Here is a 13,151-nt window from a genome sequence, read left to right as displayed (position 1 = left end):
CGGGAGGGGCCTGGGATCTCGCTGTGCTGTGGGGGAGCTCAGTGTCAGACAGCACAGGCTGGGAGGGCCCTGGGATCTCGCTGTGCTGTGTGTTGGGCTCAGTGTCAGACAGCACAGACCGGGAGGGCCCTGGGATCTTGCTGTGCTGTGTGTGGAGCTCAGTGTCAGCACAGGCCGGGAGGGGCCCTGGGATCTCGCTGTGCTGTGGGGGAGCTCAGTGTCAGCACAGGCCGGGAGGGCCCTGGGATCTTGCTGTGCTGTGGGGGAGCTCAGTGTCAGACAGCACAGTCCGGGAGGGCCCTGGGATCTTGCTGTGCTGTGGGGGAGCTCAGTGTCAGACAGCACAGGCCGGGAGGGGCCCTGGGATCTTGCTGTGCTGTGGGGGAGCTCAGTGTCAGACAGCACAGACCGGGAGGGCCCTGGGATCTTGCTGTGCTGTGGGGGAGCTCAGTGTCAGACAGCACAGGCCGGGAGGGCCCTGGGATCTCGCTGTGCTGTGTGGAGCTCAGTGTCAGACAGCACAGACCGGGAGGGCCCTGGGATCTTGCTGTGCTGTGGGGGAGCTCAGTGTCAGACAGCACAGGCCGGGAGGGCCCTGGGATCTCGCTGTGCTGTGGGGGACCTCAGTGTCAGACAGCACAGGCCGGGAGGGCCCTGGGATCTCGCTGTGCTGTGTGTTGGGCTCAGTGTCAGCACAGGCCGGGAGGGCCCTGGGATCTTGCTGTGCTGTGGGGGAGCTCAGTGTCAGACAGCACAAACCGGGAGGGGCCCTGGGATCTCGCTGTGCTGTGTGTGGAGCTCAGTGACAGACAGCACAGGCCGGGAGGGCCCTGGGATCTCGCTGTGCTGTGTGTGGAGCTCAGTGTCAGACAGCACAGACCGGGAGGGCCCTGGGATCTTGCTGTGCTGTGCGTTGGGCTCAGTGTCAGCACAGGCCGGGAGGGCCCTGGGATCTCGCTGTGCTGTGTGTTGGGCTCAGTGTCAGACAGCACAGACCGGGAGGGCCCTGGGATCTTGCTGTGCTGTGTGTGGAGCTCAGTGTCAGCACAGGCCGGGAGGGCCCTGGGATCTTGCTGTGCTGTGTGTGGAGCTCAGTGTCAGACAGCACAGGCCGGGAGTGCCCTGGGATCTCGCTGTGCTGTGTGTTGGGCTCAGTGTCAGCACAGGCCGGGAGGGCCCTGGGATCTTGCTGTGCTGTGGGGGAGCTCAGTGTCAGACAGCACAAACCGGGAGGGGCCCTGGGATCTCGCTGTGCTGTGTGTGGAGCTCAGTGACAGACAGCACAGACCGGGAGGGCCCTGGGATCTTGCTGTGCTGTGTGTGGCGCTCAGTGTCAGACAGCACAGGCCGGGAGGGCCCAGGGATCTTGCTGTGCTGTGTGTGGAGCTCAGTGTCAGACAGCACAGACCGGGAGGGCCCTGGGATCTCGCTGTGCTGTGTGTTGGGCTCAGTGTCAGCACAGACCGGGAGGGCCCTGGGATCTCGCTGTGCTGTGTGTTGGGCTCAGTGTCAGCACAGGCCGGGAGGGCCCTGGGATCTTGCTGTGCTGTGTGTGGAGCTCAGTGTCAGCACAGGCCGGGAGGGCCCTGGGATCTCGCTGTGCTGTGCGTTGGGCTCAGTGTCAGCACAGACCGGGAGGGCCCTGGGATCTCGCTGTGCTGTGTGTGGAGCTCAGTGTCAGACAGCACAGACCGGGAGGGCCCTGGGATCTTGCTGTGCTGTGTGTGGAGCTCAGTGTCAGCACAGGCCGGGAGGGCCCTGGGATCTTGCTGTGCTGTGGGGGAGCTCAGTGTCAGACAGCACAGACCGGGAGGGGCCCTGGGATCTCGCTGTGCTGTGTGTGGAGCTCAGTGACAGACAGCACAGGCCGAGAGGGGCCCTGGGATCTCGCTGTGCTGTGTGTGGAGCTCAGTGTCAGCACAGACCGGGAGGGTCCCTGGGATCTTGCTGTGCTGTGCGTGGAGCTCAGTGTCAGACAGCACAGGCCGGGAGGGCCCTGGGATCTTGCTGTGCTGTGTGTTGGGCTCAGTGTCAGCACAGACTGGGAGGGCCCTGGGATCTTGCTGTGCTGTGGGGGAGGTCAGTGTCAGCACAGACCGGGAGGGCCCTGGGATCTCGCTGTGCTGTGTGTGGAGCTCAGTGTCAGACAGCACAGGCTGGGAGGGGCCCTGTGATCTCGCTGTGCTGTGGGGGAGCTCAGTGTCAGACAGCACAGACCGGGAGGGCCCTGTGATCTCGCTGTGCTGTGTGTGGAGCTCAGTGTCAGACAGCACAGGCCGGGAGGGCCCTGGGATCTTGCTGTGCTGTGGGGGAGCTCAGTGTCAGACAGCACAGACCGGGAGGGCCCTGGGATCTCGCTGTGCTGTGGGGGAGCTCAGTGTCAGCACAGGCCGGGAGGGCCCTGGGATCTCGCTGTGCTGTGTGTTGGGCTCATTGTCAGACAGCACAGGCCGGGAGGGCCCTGGGATCTCGCTGTGCTGTGTGGAGCTCAGTGTCAGCACAGGCCGGGAGGGCCCTGAGATCTCGCTGTGCTGTGTGTGGAGCTCAGTGTCAGACAGCACAGGCCGGGAGGGCCCTGGGATCTTGCTGTGCTGTGGGGGAGCTCAGTGTCAGACAGCACAGACCGGGAGGGCCCTGGGATCTCGCTGTGCTGTGTGTGGAGCTCAGTGTCAGACAGCACAGACCGGGAGGGCCCTGGGATCTTGCTGTGCTGTGTGTGGAGCTCAGTGTCAGACAGCACAGACCGGGAGGGCCCTGGGATCTCGCTGTGCTGTGTGTGGAGCTCAGTGTCAGACAGCACAGACCGGGAGGGCCCTGAGATCTCGCTGTGCTGTGTGTGGAGCTCAGTGTCAGACAGCACAGGCCGGGAGGGCCCTGGGATCTTGCTGTGCTGTGGGGGAGCTCAGTGTCAGACAGCACAGACCGGGAGGGCCCTGGGATCTCGCTGTGCTGTGGGGGAGCTCAGTGTCAGCACAGGCCGGGAGGGTCCTGGGATCTTGCTGTGCTGTGTGTAGGGCTCAGTGTCAGACAGCACAGACCGGGAGGGCCCTGTGATCTCGCTGTGCTGTGTGTGGAGCTCAGTGTCAGACAGCACAGGCCGGGAGGGCCCTGGGATCTTGCTGTGCTGTGGGGGAGCTCAGTGTCAGACAGCACAGACCGGGAGGGCCCTGGGATCTCGCTGTGCTGTGGGGGAGCTCAGTGTCAGCACAGGCCGGGAGGGCCCTGGGATCTTGCTGTGCTGTGGGGGAGCTCAGTGTCAGACAGCACAGGCAGGGAGGGCCCTGGGATCTCGCTGTGCTGTGTGTGGAGCTCAGTGTCAGACAGCACAGACCGGGAGGGCCCTGGGATCTCGCTGTGCTGTGTGTGGAGCTCAATGTCAGCACAGGCCGGGAGGGGCCCTGGGATCTTGCTGTGCTGTGTGTGGAGCTCAGTGTCAGCACAGGCCGAGTGGGCCCTGGGAGCTCGCTGTGCTGTGTGTTGGGCTCAGTGTCAGACAGCACAGACCGGGAGGGCCCTGGGATCTCTCTGTGCTGTGTGTGGAGCTCAGTGTCAGCACAGGCCGGGAGGGCCCTGGGATCTCGCTGTGCTGTGGGGGAGCTCAGTGTCTGCACAGGCCGGGAGGGGCCTGGGATCTTGCTGTGCTGTGTGTTGGGCTCAGTGTCAGACAGCACAAACCGGGAGGGCCCTGGGATCTCGCTGTGCTGTGTGTGGAGCTCAGTGTCAGACAGCACAGGCCGGGAGGGCCCTGGGATCTCGCTGTGCTGTGTGTGGAGCTCAGTGTCAGACAGCACAGGCCGGGAGGGGCCCTGGGATCTTGCTGTGCTGTGGGGGAGCTCAGTGTCAGCACAGACCGGGAGGGGCCCTGGGATCTTGCTGTGCTGTGCGTGGAGCTCAGTGTCAGACAGCACAGACCGGGAGGGCCCTGGGATCTTGCTGTGCTGTGTGTTGGGCTCAGTGTCAGACAGCACAAACCGGGAGGGCACTGGGATCTCGCTGTGCTGTGTGGAGCTCAGTGTCAGACAGCACAGGCCGGGAGGGGCCTGGGATCTTGCTGTGCTGTGTGTTGGGCTCAGTGTCAGACAGCACAAACCGGGAGGGCACTGGGATCTCGCTGTGCTGTGGGGGAGCTCAGTGTCAGCACAGGCCGGGAGGGCCCTGGGATCTCGCTGTGCTGTGTGTGGAGCTCAGTGTCAGACAGCACAGACCGGGAGGGCCCTGGGATCTCGCTGTGCTGTGGGGGAGCTCAGTGTCAGCACAGACCGGGAGGGCCCTGGGATCTCGCTGTGCTGTGGGGGAGCTCAGTGTCAGCACAGACCGGGAGGGCCCTGGGATCTTGCTGTGCTGTGTGGAGCTCAGTGTCAGACAGCACAGGCCGGGAGGGCCCTGGGATCTCGCTGTGCTGTGTGGAGCTCAGTGTCAGCACAGACCGGGAGGGCCCTGGGATCTTGCTGTGCTGTGTGTGGAGCTCAGTGTCAGACAGCACAGACCGGGAGGGCCCTGGGATCTTGCTGTGCTGTGTGTGGAGCTCAGTGTCAGACAGCACAGGCCGGGAGGGCCCTGGGATCTCGCTGTGCTGTGTGGAGCTCAGTGTCAGCACAGACCGGGAGGGCCCTGGGATCTTGCTGTGCTGTGTGGAGCTCAGTGTCAGACAGCACAGGCCGGGAGGGCCCTGGGATCTCGCTGTGCTGTGGGGGAGCTCAGTGTCAGACAGCACAGACCGGGAGGGCCCTGGGATCTCGCTGTGCTGTGTGGAGCTCAGTGTCAGCACAGGCCGGGAGGGGCCCTGGGATCTCGCTGTGCTGTGTGGAGCTCAGTGTCAGCACAGGCCGGGAGGGCCCTGGGATCTTGCTGTGCTGTGGGGGAGCTCAGTGTCAGCACAGGCCGGGAGGGCCCTGGGATCTTGCTGTGCTGTGTGGAGCTCAGTGTCAGCACAGGCCGGGAGGGCCCTGGGATCTTGCTGTGCTGTGTGGAGCTCAGTGTCAGCACAGGCCGGGAGGGCCCTGGGATCTTGCTGTGCTGTGTGTGGAGCTCAGTGTCAGACAGCACAGACCGGGAGGGCCCTGGGATCTTGCTGTGCTGTGTGTTGGGCTCAGTGTCAGACAGCACAGGCCGGGAGGGCCCTGGGATCTCGCTGTGCTGTGTGGAGCTCAGTGTCAGCACAGGCCGGGAGGGGCCTGGGATCTTGCTGTGCTGTGGGGGAGCTCAGTGTCAGACAGCACAGACCGGGAGGGCCCTGGGATCTCGCTGTGCTGTGTGTGGAGCTCAGTGTCAGACAGCACAGGCCGGGAGGGCCCTGGGATCTTGCTGTGCTGTGTGGAGCTCAGTGTCAGCACAGACCGGGAGGGGCCTGGGATCTTGCTGTGCTGTGTGTTGGGCTCAGTGTCAGACAGCACAGGCCGGGAGGGCCCTGGGATCTCGCTGTGCTGTGGGGGAGCTCAGTGTCAGACAGCACAGACCGGGAGGGCGCTGGGATCTTGCTGTGCTGTGGGGGAGCTCAGTGTCAGCACAGGCCGGGAGGGCCCTGGGATCTTGCTGTGCTGTGGGGGAGCTCAGTGACAGACAGCACAGGCCGGGAGGGCCCTGGGATCTCGCTGTGCTGTGTGTGGAGCTCAGTGTCAGACAGCACAGGCCGGGAGGGCCCTGGGATCTTGCTGTGCTGTGGGGGAGCTCAGTGTCAGCACAGGCCGGGAGGGCCCTGGGATCTTGCTGTGCTGTGTGTGGAGCTCAGTGTCAGCACAGACCGGGAGGGGCCCTGGGATCTCGCTGTGCTGTGTGTGGAGCTCAGTGTCAGCACAGGCCGGGAGGGGCCTGGGATCTTGCTGTGCTGTGGGGGAGCTCAGTGTCAGACAGCACAGGCCGGGAGGGGCCTGGGATCTTGCTGTGCTGTGGGGGAGCTCAGTGACAGACAGCACAGGCCGGGAGGGCCCTGGGATCTTGCTGTGCTGTGTGTGGAGCTCAGTGTCAGCACAGACCGGGAGGGCCCTGGGATCTTGCTGTGCTGTGCGGGAGCTCAGTGTCAGCACAGACCGGGAGGGCCCTGGGATCTTGCTGTGCTGTGTGTGGAGCTCAGTGACAGACAGCACAGGCCGGGAGGGCCCTGGGATCTTGCTGTGCTGTGTGTGGAGCTCAGTGTCAGCACAGACCGGGAGGGCCCTGGGATCTCGCTGTGCTGTGGGGGAGCTCAGTGTCAGACAGCACAGGCCGGGAGGGCCCTGGGATCTCGCTGTGCTGTGGGGGAGCTCAGTGTCAGCACAGGCCGGGAGGGCCCTGGGATCTTGCTGTGCTGTGGGGGAGCTCAGTGTCAGACAGCACAGGCCGGGAGGGCCCTGGGATCTCGCTGTGCTGTGTGTTGGGCTCAGTGTCAGACAGCACAAACCGGGAGGGGCCCTGGGATCTTGCTGTGCTGTGTGTGGAGCTCAGTGTCAGACAGCACAGGCCGGGTGGGCCCTGGGATCTCGCTGTGCTGTGTGGAGCTCAGTGACAGACAGCACAGGCCGGGAGGGCCCTGGGATCTTGCTGTGCTGTGTGTTGGGCTCAGTGTCAGACAGCACAGGCCGGGTGGGCACTGGGGTCTCGCTGTGCTGTGGGGGAGCTCAGTGTCAGACAGCACAGGCCGGGAGGGCCCTGGGATCTTGCTGTGCTGTGTGTGGGGAGCTCAGTGTCAGACAGCACAGGCCGGGAGGGCCCTGGGATCTCGCTGTGCTGTGTGTTGGGCTCAGTGTCAGACAGCACAGGCCGGGAGGGCCCTGGGATCTTGCTGTGCTGTGTGTTGGGCTCAGTGTCAGACAGCACAGGCCGGGTGGGCCCTGGGATCTCGCTGTGCTGTGGGGAGCTCAGTGTCAGCACAGACCGGGAGGGCCCTGGGATCTCGCTGTGCTGTGGGCGAGCTCAGTGTCAGCACAGGCCGAGAGGGCCCTGGGATCTTGCTGTGCTGTGGGGGAGCTCAGTGTCAGACAGCACAGGCCAGGAGGGCCCTGGGATCTTGCTGTGCTGTGGGGGACCTCAGTGTCAGACAGCACAGACCGGGAGGGCCCTGGGATCTTGCTGTGCTGTGCGGGAGCTAAGTGTCAGACAGCACAGGCCGGGAGGGCCCTGGGATCTTGCTGTGCTGTGGGGGACCTCAGTGTCAGACAGCACAGACCGGGAGGGCCCTGGGATCTTGCTGTGCTGTGTGTGGAGCTCAGTGTCAGACGGCACAGGCCGGGAGGGCCCTGGGATCTTGCTGTGCTGTGCGGGAGCTAAGTGTCAGACAGCACAGGCCGGGAGGGCCCTGGGATCTTGCTGTGCTGTGGGGGAGCTCAGTGTCAGCACAGACCGGGAGGGGCCCTGGGTTCTTGCTGTGCTGTGGGGGAGCTCAGTGTCAGCACAGACCGGGGGGGCCCTGGGATCTTGCTGTGCTGTGTGTTGGGCTCAGTGTCAGCACAGGCCGGGGGGGCCCTGGGATCTTGCTGTGCTGTGTGTTGGGCTCAGTGTCAGACAGCACAGGCCGGGAGGGCGCTGGGATCTTGCTGTGCTGTGTGTTGGGCTCAGTGTCAGCACAGGCCGGGAGGGGCCCTGGGATCTTGCTGTGCTGTGTGTTGGGCTCAGTGTCAGCACAGGCCGGGGGGGCCCTGGGATCTTGCTGTGCTGTGTGTTGGGCTCAGTGTCAGACAGCACAGGCCGGGAGGGCCCTGGGATCTTGCCGTGCTGTGTGTTGGGCTCAGTGTCAGCACAGGCCGGGAGGGGCCCTGGGATCTTGCTGTGCTGTGTGTTGGGCTCAGTGTCAGCACAGGCCGGGGGGGCCCTGGGATCTTGCTGTGCTGTGTGTTGGGCTCAGTGTCAGACAGCACAGGCCGGGAGGGCGCTGGGATCTTGCTGTGCTGTGTGGAGCTCAGTGTCAGCACAGACCGGGAGGGGCCCTGAGATCTCGCTGTGCTGTGGGGGAGCTCAGTGTCAGACAGCACAGGCCGGGAGGGCCCTGGGATCTTGCTGTGCTGTGTGTTGGGCTCAGTGTCAGACAGCACAGGCCGGGAGGGCTCTGGGATCTCGCTGTGCTGTGGGGGAGCTCAGTGTCAGCACAGACCGGGAGGGCCCTGGGATCTTGCTGTGCTGTGTGTGGAGCTCAGTGACAGACAGCACAGGCCGGGAGGGCCCTGGGATCTCGCTGTGCTGTGTGTTGGGCTCAGTGTCAGCACAGGCCGGGAGGGCCCTGGGATCTTGCTGTGCTGTGGGGGAGCTCAGTGTCAGCACAGGCCGGGAGGGCCCTGGGATCTCGCTGTGCTGTGTGTGGAGCTCAGTGTCAGCACAGGCCGGGAGGGTTGGATATTAATGGGTTAATGGAATTGGATATTAGTGGGTTAATGGGATTGGATGTTAATGCGATTGGATATTAATGTGTTAATGGGATTGGATGTTAATGGGTTAATGGGATTGGATATTAATGGGTTAATGCGGTTGGATAGTAATGGGGTTGGATATTAATGGGTTAATGGGGTTGGATATTAATGGTTTAATGGGGTTGGATAGTAATGGGGTTGGATATTAATGGGTTAATGGGGTTGGATAGTAATGGGGTTGGATATTAATGGGTTAATGGGGTTGGATAGTGATGGGGTTGGATATTAATGGGTTAATGGGGTTGGATAGGAATGGGGTTGGATATTAATGGGTTAATGGGGTTGGATATTAATGGGTTAATGGGGTTGGATAGTAATGGGGTTGGATATTAATGGGTTAATGGGGTTGGATAGTAATGGGTTAATGGGGTTGGATAGTACTGGGGTTGGATATTAATGGGTTAATGGGGTTGGATAGTAATGGGGTTGGATATTAATGGGTCAATGGGATTGGATATTAATTGGGTTAATGGGGTTGGATATTAATGGGTTAATGGGGTTGGATAGTAATGGGATTGGATATTAATGGGTTAATGGGATTGGATATTCCTGTCTGTGCTTCCCACACAGGTTTGGATCCCGCTCAGCTCGAATTTTCCGACTTCTGCTCCGCAAACGCCACTTGGAACAGAAGCAGGTGGAGGATTTTGCGATGATTCCTGCGAAAGAAGCGAAAGAGATGATGTACCAAATGCTGTCCGATAACTACATGTCCCTGCAGGTAGAGAGAGCACCCTCCCCGAGACTCAGCAACGCTCTTCAAACTCTCCCCGAGTCTCAGCATCGCACGTCACACCCTCCCCGAGACTCAGCATCGCTCTTCAAACCCTCCCCGAGACTCAGCAACGCTCTTCAAACCCTCCCCGAGTCTCAGCATCGCACGTCACACCCTCCCCGAGACTCAGCATCGCTCTTCAAACCCTCCCCGAGTTTCAGCATCGCTCTTCATACCCTCCCCGAGACTCAGCATCGCCCTTCATACCCTCCCCGAGACTCAGCATCGCCCTTCATACCCTCCCCGAGTCTCAGCATCGCCCTTCTTACCCTCCCCGAGTCTCAGCATCACCCGTCACTCCCTCCCCGAGACTCAGCATCACTCTTCAAACCCACCCCGAGTCTCAGCATCGCTCTTCACACCCTCCCCGAGACTCAGCATCGCCCGTCACACCGTCCCCGAGACTCAGCATCGCTCTTCATACCCTCCCCGAGTCTCAGCATCGCCCGTCACACCCTCCCCGAGACTCAGCATCGCCCGTCACGCCCTCCCCGAGACTCAGCATCGCCCTTCACACCCTCCCCGAGACTCAGCATCGCTCTTCATGCCCTCCCCGAGACTCAGCATCGCTCTTCACACCCTCCCCGAGACTCAGCATCGCTCTTCATACCCTCCCCGAAACTCAGCATCGCTCTTCAAACCCTCCCCGAGACTCCACATCGCTCTTCAAACCCTCCCCTTGTCTCAGCATTGCTCTTCAAACCCTCCCCGAGTCTCAGCATCACCCGTCACACCCTCCCCGAGACTCAGCATCGCTCTTCAAACCCTCCCCGAGTCTTAGCATCGCCCGTCACTCCCTCCCCGAGACTCAGCATCGCTCTTCAAACCCTCCCCCAGTCTCAGCGTCACACTTCATACCCTCCCCGAGACTCAGCATCGCCCGTCACACCCTCCCCGAGACTCAGCATCGCCCGTCACACCCTCCCCGAGACTCAGCATCGCCCTTCATACCCTCCCCGAGACTCAGCATCGCTCTTCAAACCCTCCCCGAGTCTCAACATCGCCCGTCACACCCTCCCCGAGACTCAGCATCACCCGTCCCACCCTCCCCGAGACTCAGCATCGCCCTTCATACCCTCCCCGAGACTCAGCATCGCTCTTCATACTCTCCCCGAGACTCAGCATCGCCTGTCACACCCTCCCGGAGTCTCAGCATCGCCCGTCACACCCTCCCCGAGACTCAGCATCGCCCGTCACACCCTCCCCGAGTCCCAGCATCGCCCGTCACACCCTCCCCGAGACTCAGCATCGCTTTTCAAATCCTCCCCGAGTCTCAGCATCGCCCGTCACACCCTCCCCGAGACTCAGCATCGCCCGTCACTCCCTCCCCGAGACTCAGCATCGCCCTTCATACCCTCCACGAGACTCAGCATCGCTCTTCAAACCCTCCCCGCGTCTCAGCATCGCTCTTCAAACCCTCCCCAAGGCTCAGCATCACCCGTCACACCCTCCCCGAGACTCAGCATCACTCTTCATACCCTCCCCGAGTCTCAGCATCGCCCGTCACACCCTCCCCGAGACTCAGCATCGCTCTTCAAACCCTCCCCGAGTCTCAGCATCGCCCGTCACACCCTCCTCGAGACTCAGCATCGCCCGTCACACCCTCCCCGAGACTCAGCATCGCCCTTCATACCCTCCCCGAGACTCAACATCGCTCTTCAAATCCTCCCCAAGTCTCAGCATCGTCCGTCACACCCTCCCCGAGACTCAGCATCGCCCGTCACACCCTCCCCGAGACTCAGCATCGCCCGTCACTCCCTCTCGGAGACTCAGCATCGCCCGTCAAACCCTCCCCGAGACTCCGCATCGCCTGTCACACCCTCCCCGAGACTCAGCATCGCTCTTCATACCCTCCCCGAGTCTCAGCATCGCCCGTCACACCCTCCCCGAGACTCAGCATCGCTCTTCAAACCCTCCCCGAGTCTCAGCATCGCCCGTCACACCCTCCTCGAGACTCAGCATCGCCCGTCACACCCTCCCCAAGACTCAGCATCGCCCTTCATACCCTCCCCGAGACTCAACATCGCTCTTCAAATCCTCCCCAAGTCTCAGCATCGCCCGTCACACCCTCCCCGAGACTCAGCATCGCCCGTCACACCCTCCCCGAGACTCAGCATCGCCCATCACACCCTCCCCGAGACTCAGCATCGCCCGTCACACCCTCCCCGAGTCTCAGCATCGCCCGTCACACTCTCCCCGAGACTCAGCATCGCCCGTCACACCCTCCCCGAGACTCAGCATCACCCGTCACACCCTCCCCGAGACTCAACATCGCTCTTCAAATCCTCCCCAAGTCTCAGCATCGCCCCTCACACCCTCCCCGAGACTCAGCATCGCCCGTCACACCCTCCCCAAGACTCAGCATCGCCCGTCACACCCTCCCCGAGTCTCAGCATCGCCCTTCACACCCTCCCTGAGACTCATCATCGCTCTTCATACCCTCCCCGAGAGTCAGCATCGCCCTTCAAACCCTCCCCGAGACTCAGCATCGCTCTTCAAACCCTCCCCGAGTCTCAGCATCGCTCTTCAAACCCTCCCCGAGTCTCAGCATCACCCGTCACACCCTCCCCGAGACTCAGCATCGCCCACCACACCCTCCCCGAGACTCAGCATCGCCCGTCACACCCTCCCCGAGTCTCAGCATCGCCCGTCACACCCTCCCCGAGACTCAGCATCGCCCGTCACACCCTCCCCGAGACTCAGCATCACCCGTCACACCCTCCCCGAGACTCAACATCGCTCTTCAAATCCTCCCCAAGTCTCAGCATCGCCCCTCACACCCTCCCCGAGACTCAGCATCGCCCGTCACACCCTCCCCAAGACTCAGCATCGCCCGTCACACCCTCCCCGAGTCTCAGCATCGCCCTTCACACCCTCCCTGAGATTCATCATCGCTCTTCATACCCTCCCCGAGAGTCAGCATCGCCCTTCAAACCCTCCCCGAGACTCAGCATCGCTCTTCAAACCCTCCCCGAGTCTCAGCATCGCTCTTCAAACCCTCCCCGAGTCTCAGCATCACCCATCACACCCTCCCCGAGACTCAGCATCGCTCTTCAAACCCTCCCCGAGTCTCAGCATCGCCCGTCACACCCTCCCCGAGACTCAGCATCGTTCTTCAAACCCTCCCCGAGTCTCAGCGTCACCCTTCATACCCTCCCCGAGACTCAGCATCGCCCGTCGCACCCTCCCCGAGACTCAGCATCGCCCGTCCCACCCTCTCCGAGACTCAGCGTCGCCCGTCACACCCTCCCCGAGACTCAGCATCACCCTTCATACCCTCCCCGAGACTCAGCATCGCTCTTCAAACCCTCCCCGAGTTTCAGCATCGCCCGTCACACCCTCCCCGAGACTCAGCATCGCCCGTCCCACCCTCTCCGAGACTCAGCGTCGCCCGTCACACCCTCCCCGAGACTCCGCATCGCCGTCACACCCTCCCCGAGACTCAGCATCGCTCTTCAAACCCTCCCCGAGACTCAGCATCGCCCGTCACACCCTCCCCGAGACTCCGCATCGCCCGTCACTCCGTCCCCGAGACTTAGCATCGCTCTTCAAACCCTCCCCGAGTCTCAGCATCGCTCTTCAAACCCTCCCCGAGTCTCAGCATCACCCGTCACACCCTCCCCGAGACTCAGCATCGCTCTTCAAACCCTCCCCGAGTCTCAGCATCGCCCGTCACACCCTCCCCGAGACTCAGCATCGCTCTTCAAATCCTCCCCGAGTCTCAGCATCGCCCGTCACACCCTCCCCGAGACTCAGCATCGCTCTTCAAACCTTCCCCGAGTCTCAGCGTCACCCTCCATACCCTCCCCGAGACTCAGCATCGCTCTTCAAACCCTCCCCGAGACTCAGCATCGCCCGTCACACCCTCCCCGAGACTCAGCATCGCCCGTCACACCCTCCCCGAGACTCAGCATCGCCCTTCATACCCTCCCCGAGATTCAGCATCGCTCTTCATACTGACCCCGAGACTCAGCATCGCCCGTCACACCCTCCCCGAGTCT

General features: G+C 62.5%; 1 protein-coding gene across 1 annotated transcript in view; it reads left to right on the top strand.

Annotated features, from left to right (window-relative positions):
- LOC140403018 (DNA-directed RNA polymerase III subunit RPC3-like) overlaps window positions 1-13,151 on the top strand; it is a 232,156-nt gene that overhangs the window by 91,057 nt on the left and 127,948 nt on the right. The window contains 1 exon segment of the mRNA XM_072490671.1: window positions 8,946-9,096. Coding sequence (XP_072346772.1) covers window positions 8,946-9,096 — 151 coding nt within the window.

The sequence above is a fragment of the Scyliorhinus torazame genome, chromosome 26 (genome assembly GCF_047496885.1).
Source record: "Scyliorhinus torazame isolate Kashiwa2021f chromosome 26, sScyTor2.1, whole genome shotgun sequence".
Lineage (NCBI taxonomy): Eukaryota > Metazoa > Chordata > Chondrichthyes > Carcharhiniformes > Scyliorhinidae > Scyliorhinus > Scyliorhinus torazame.
This window is presented reverse-complemented; position numbering and strand designations above follow the sequence as displayed.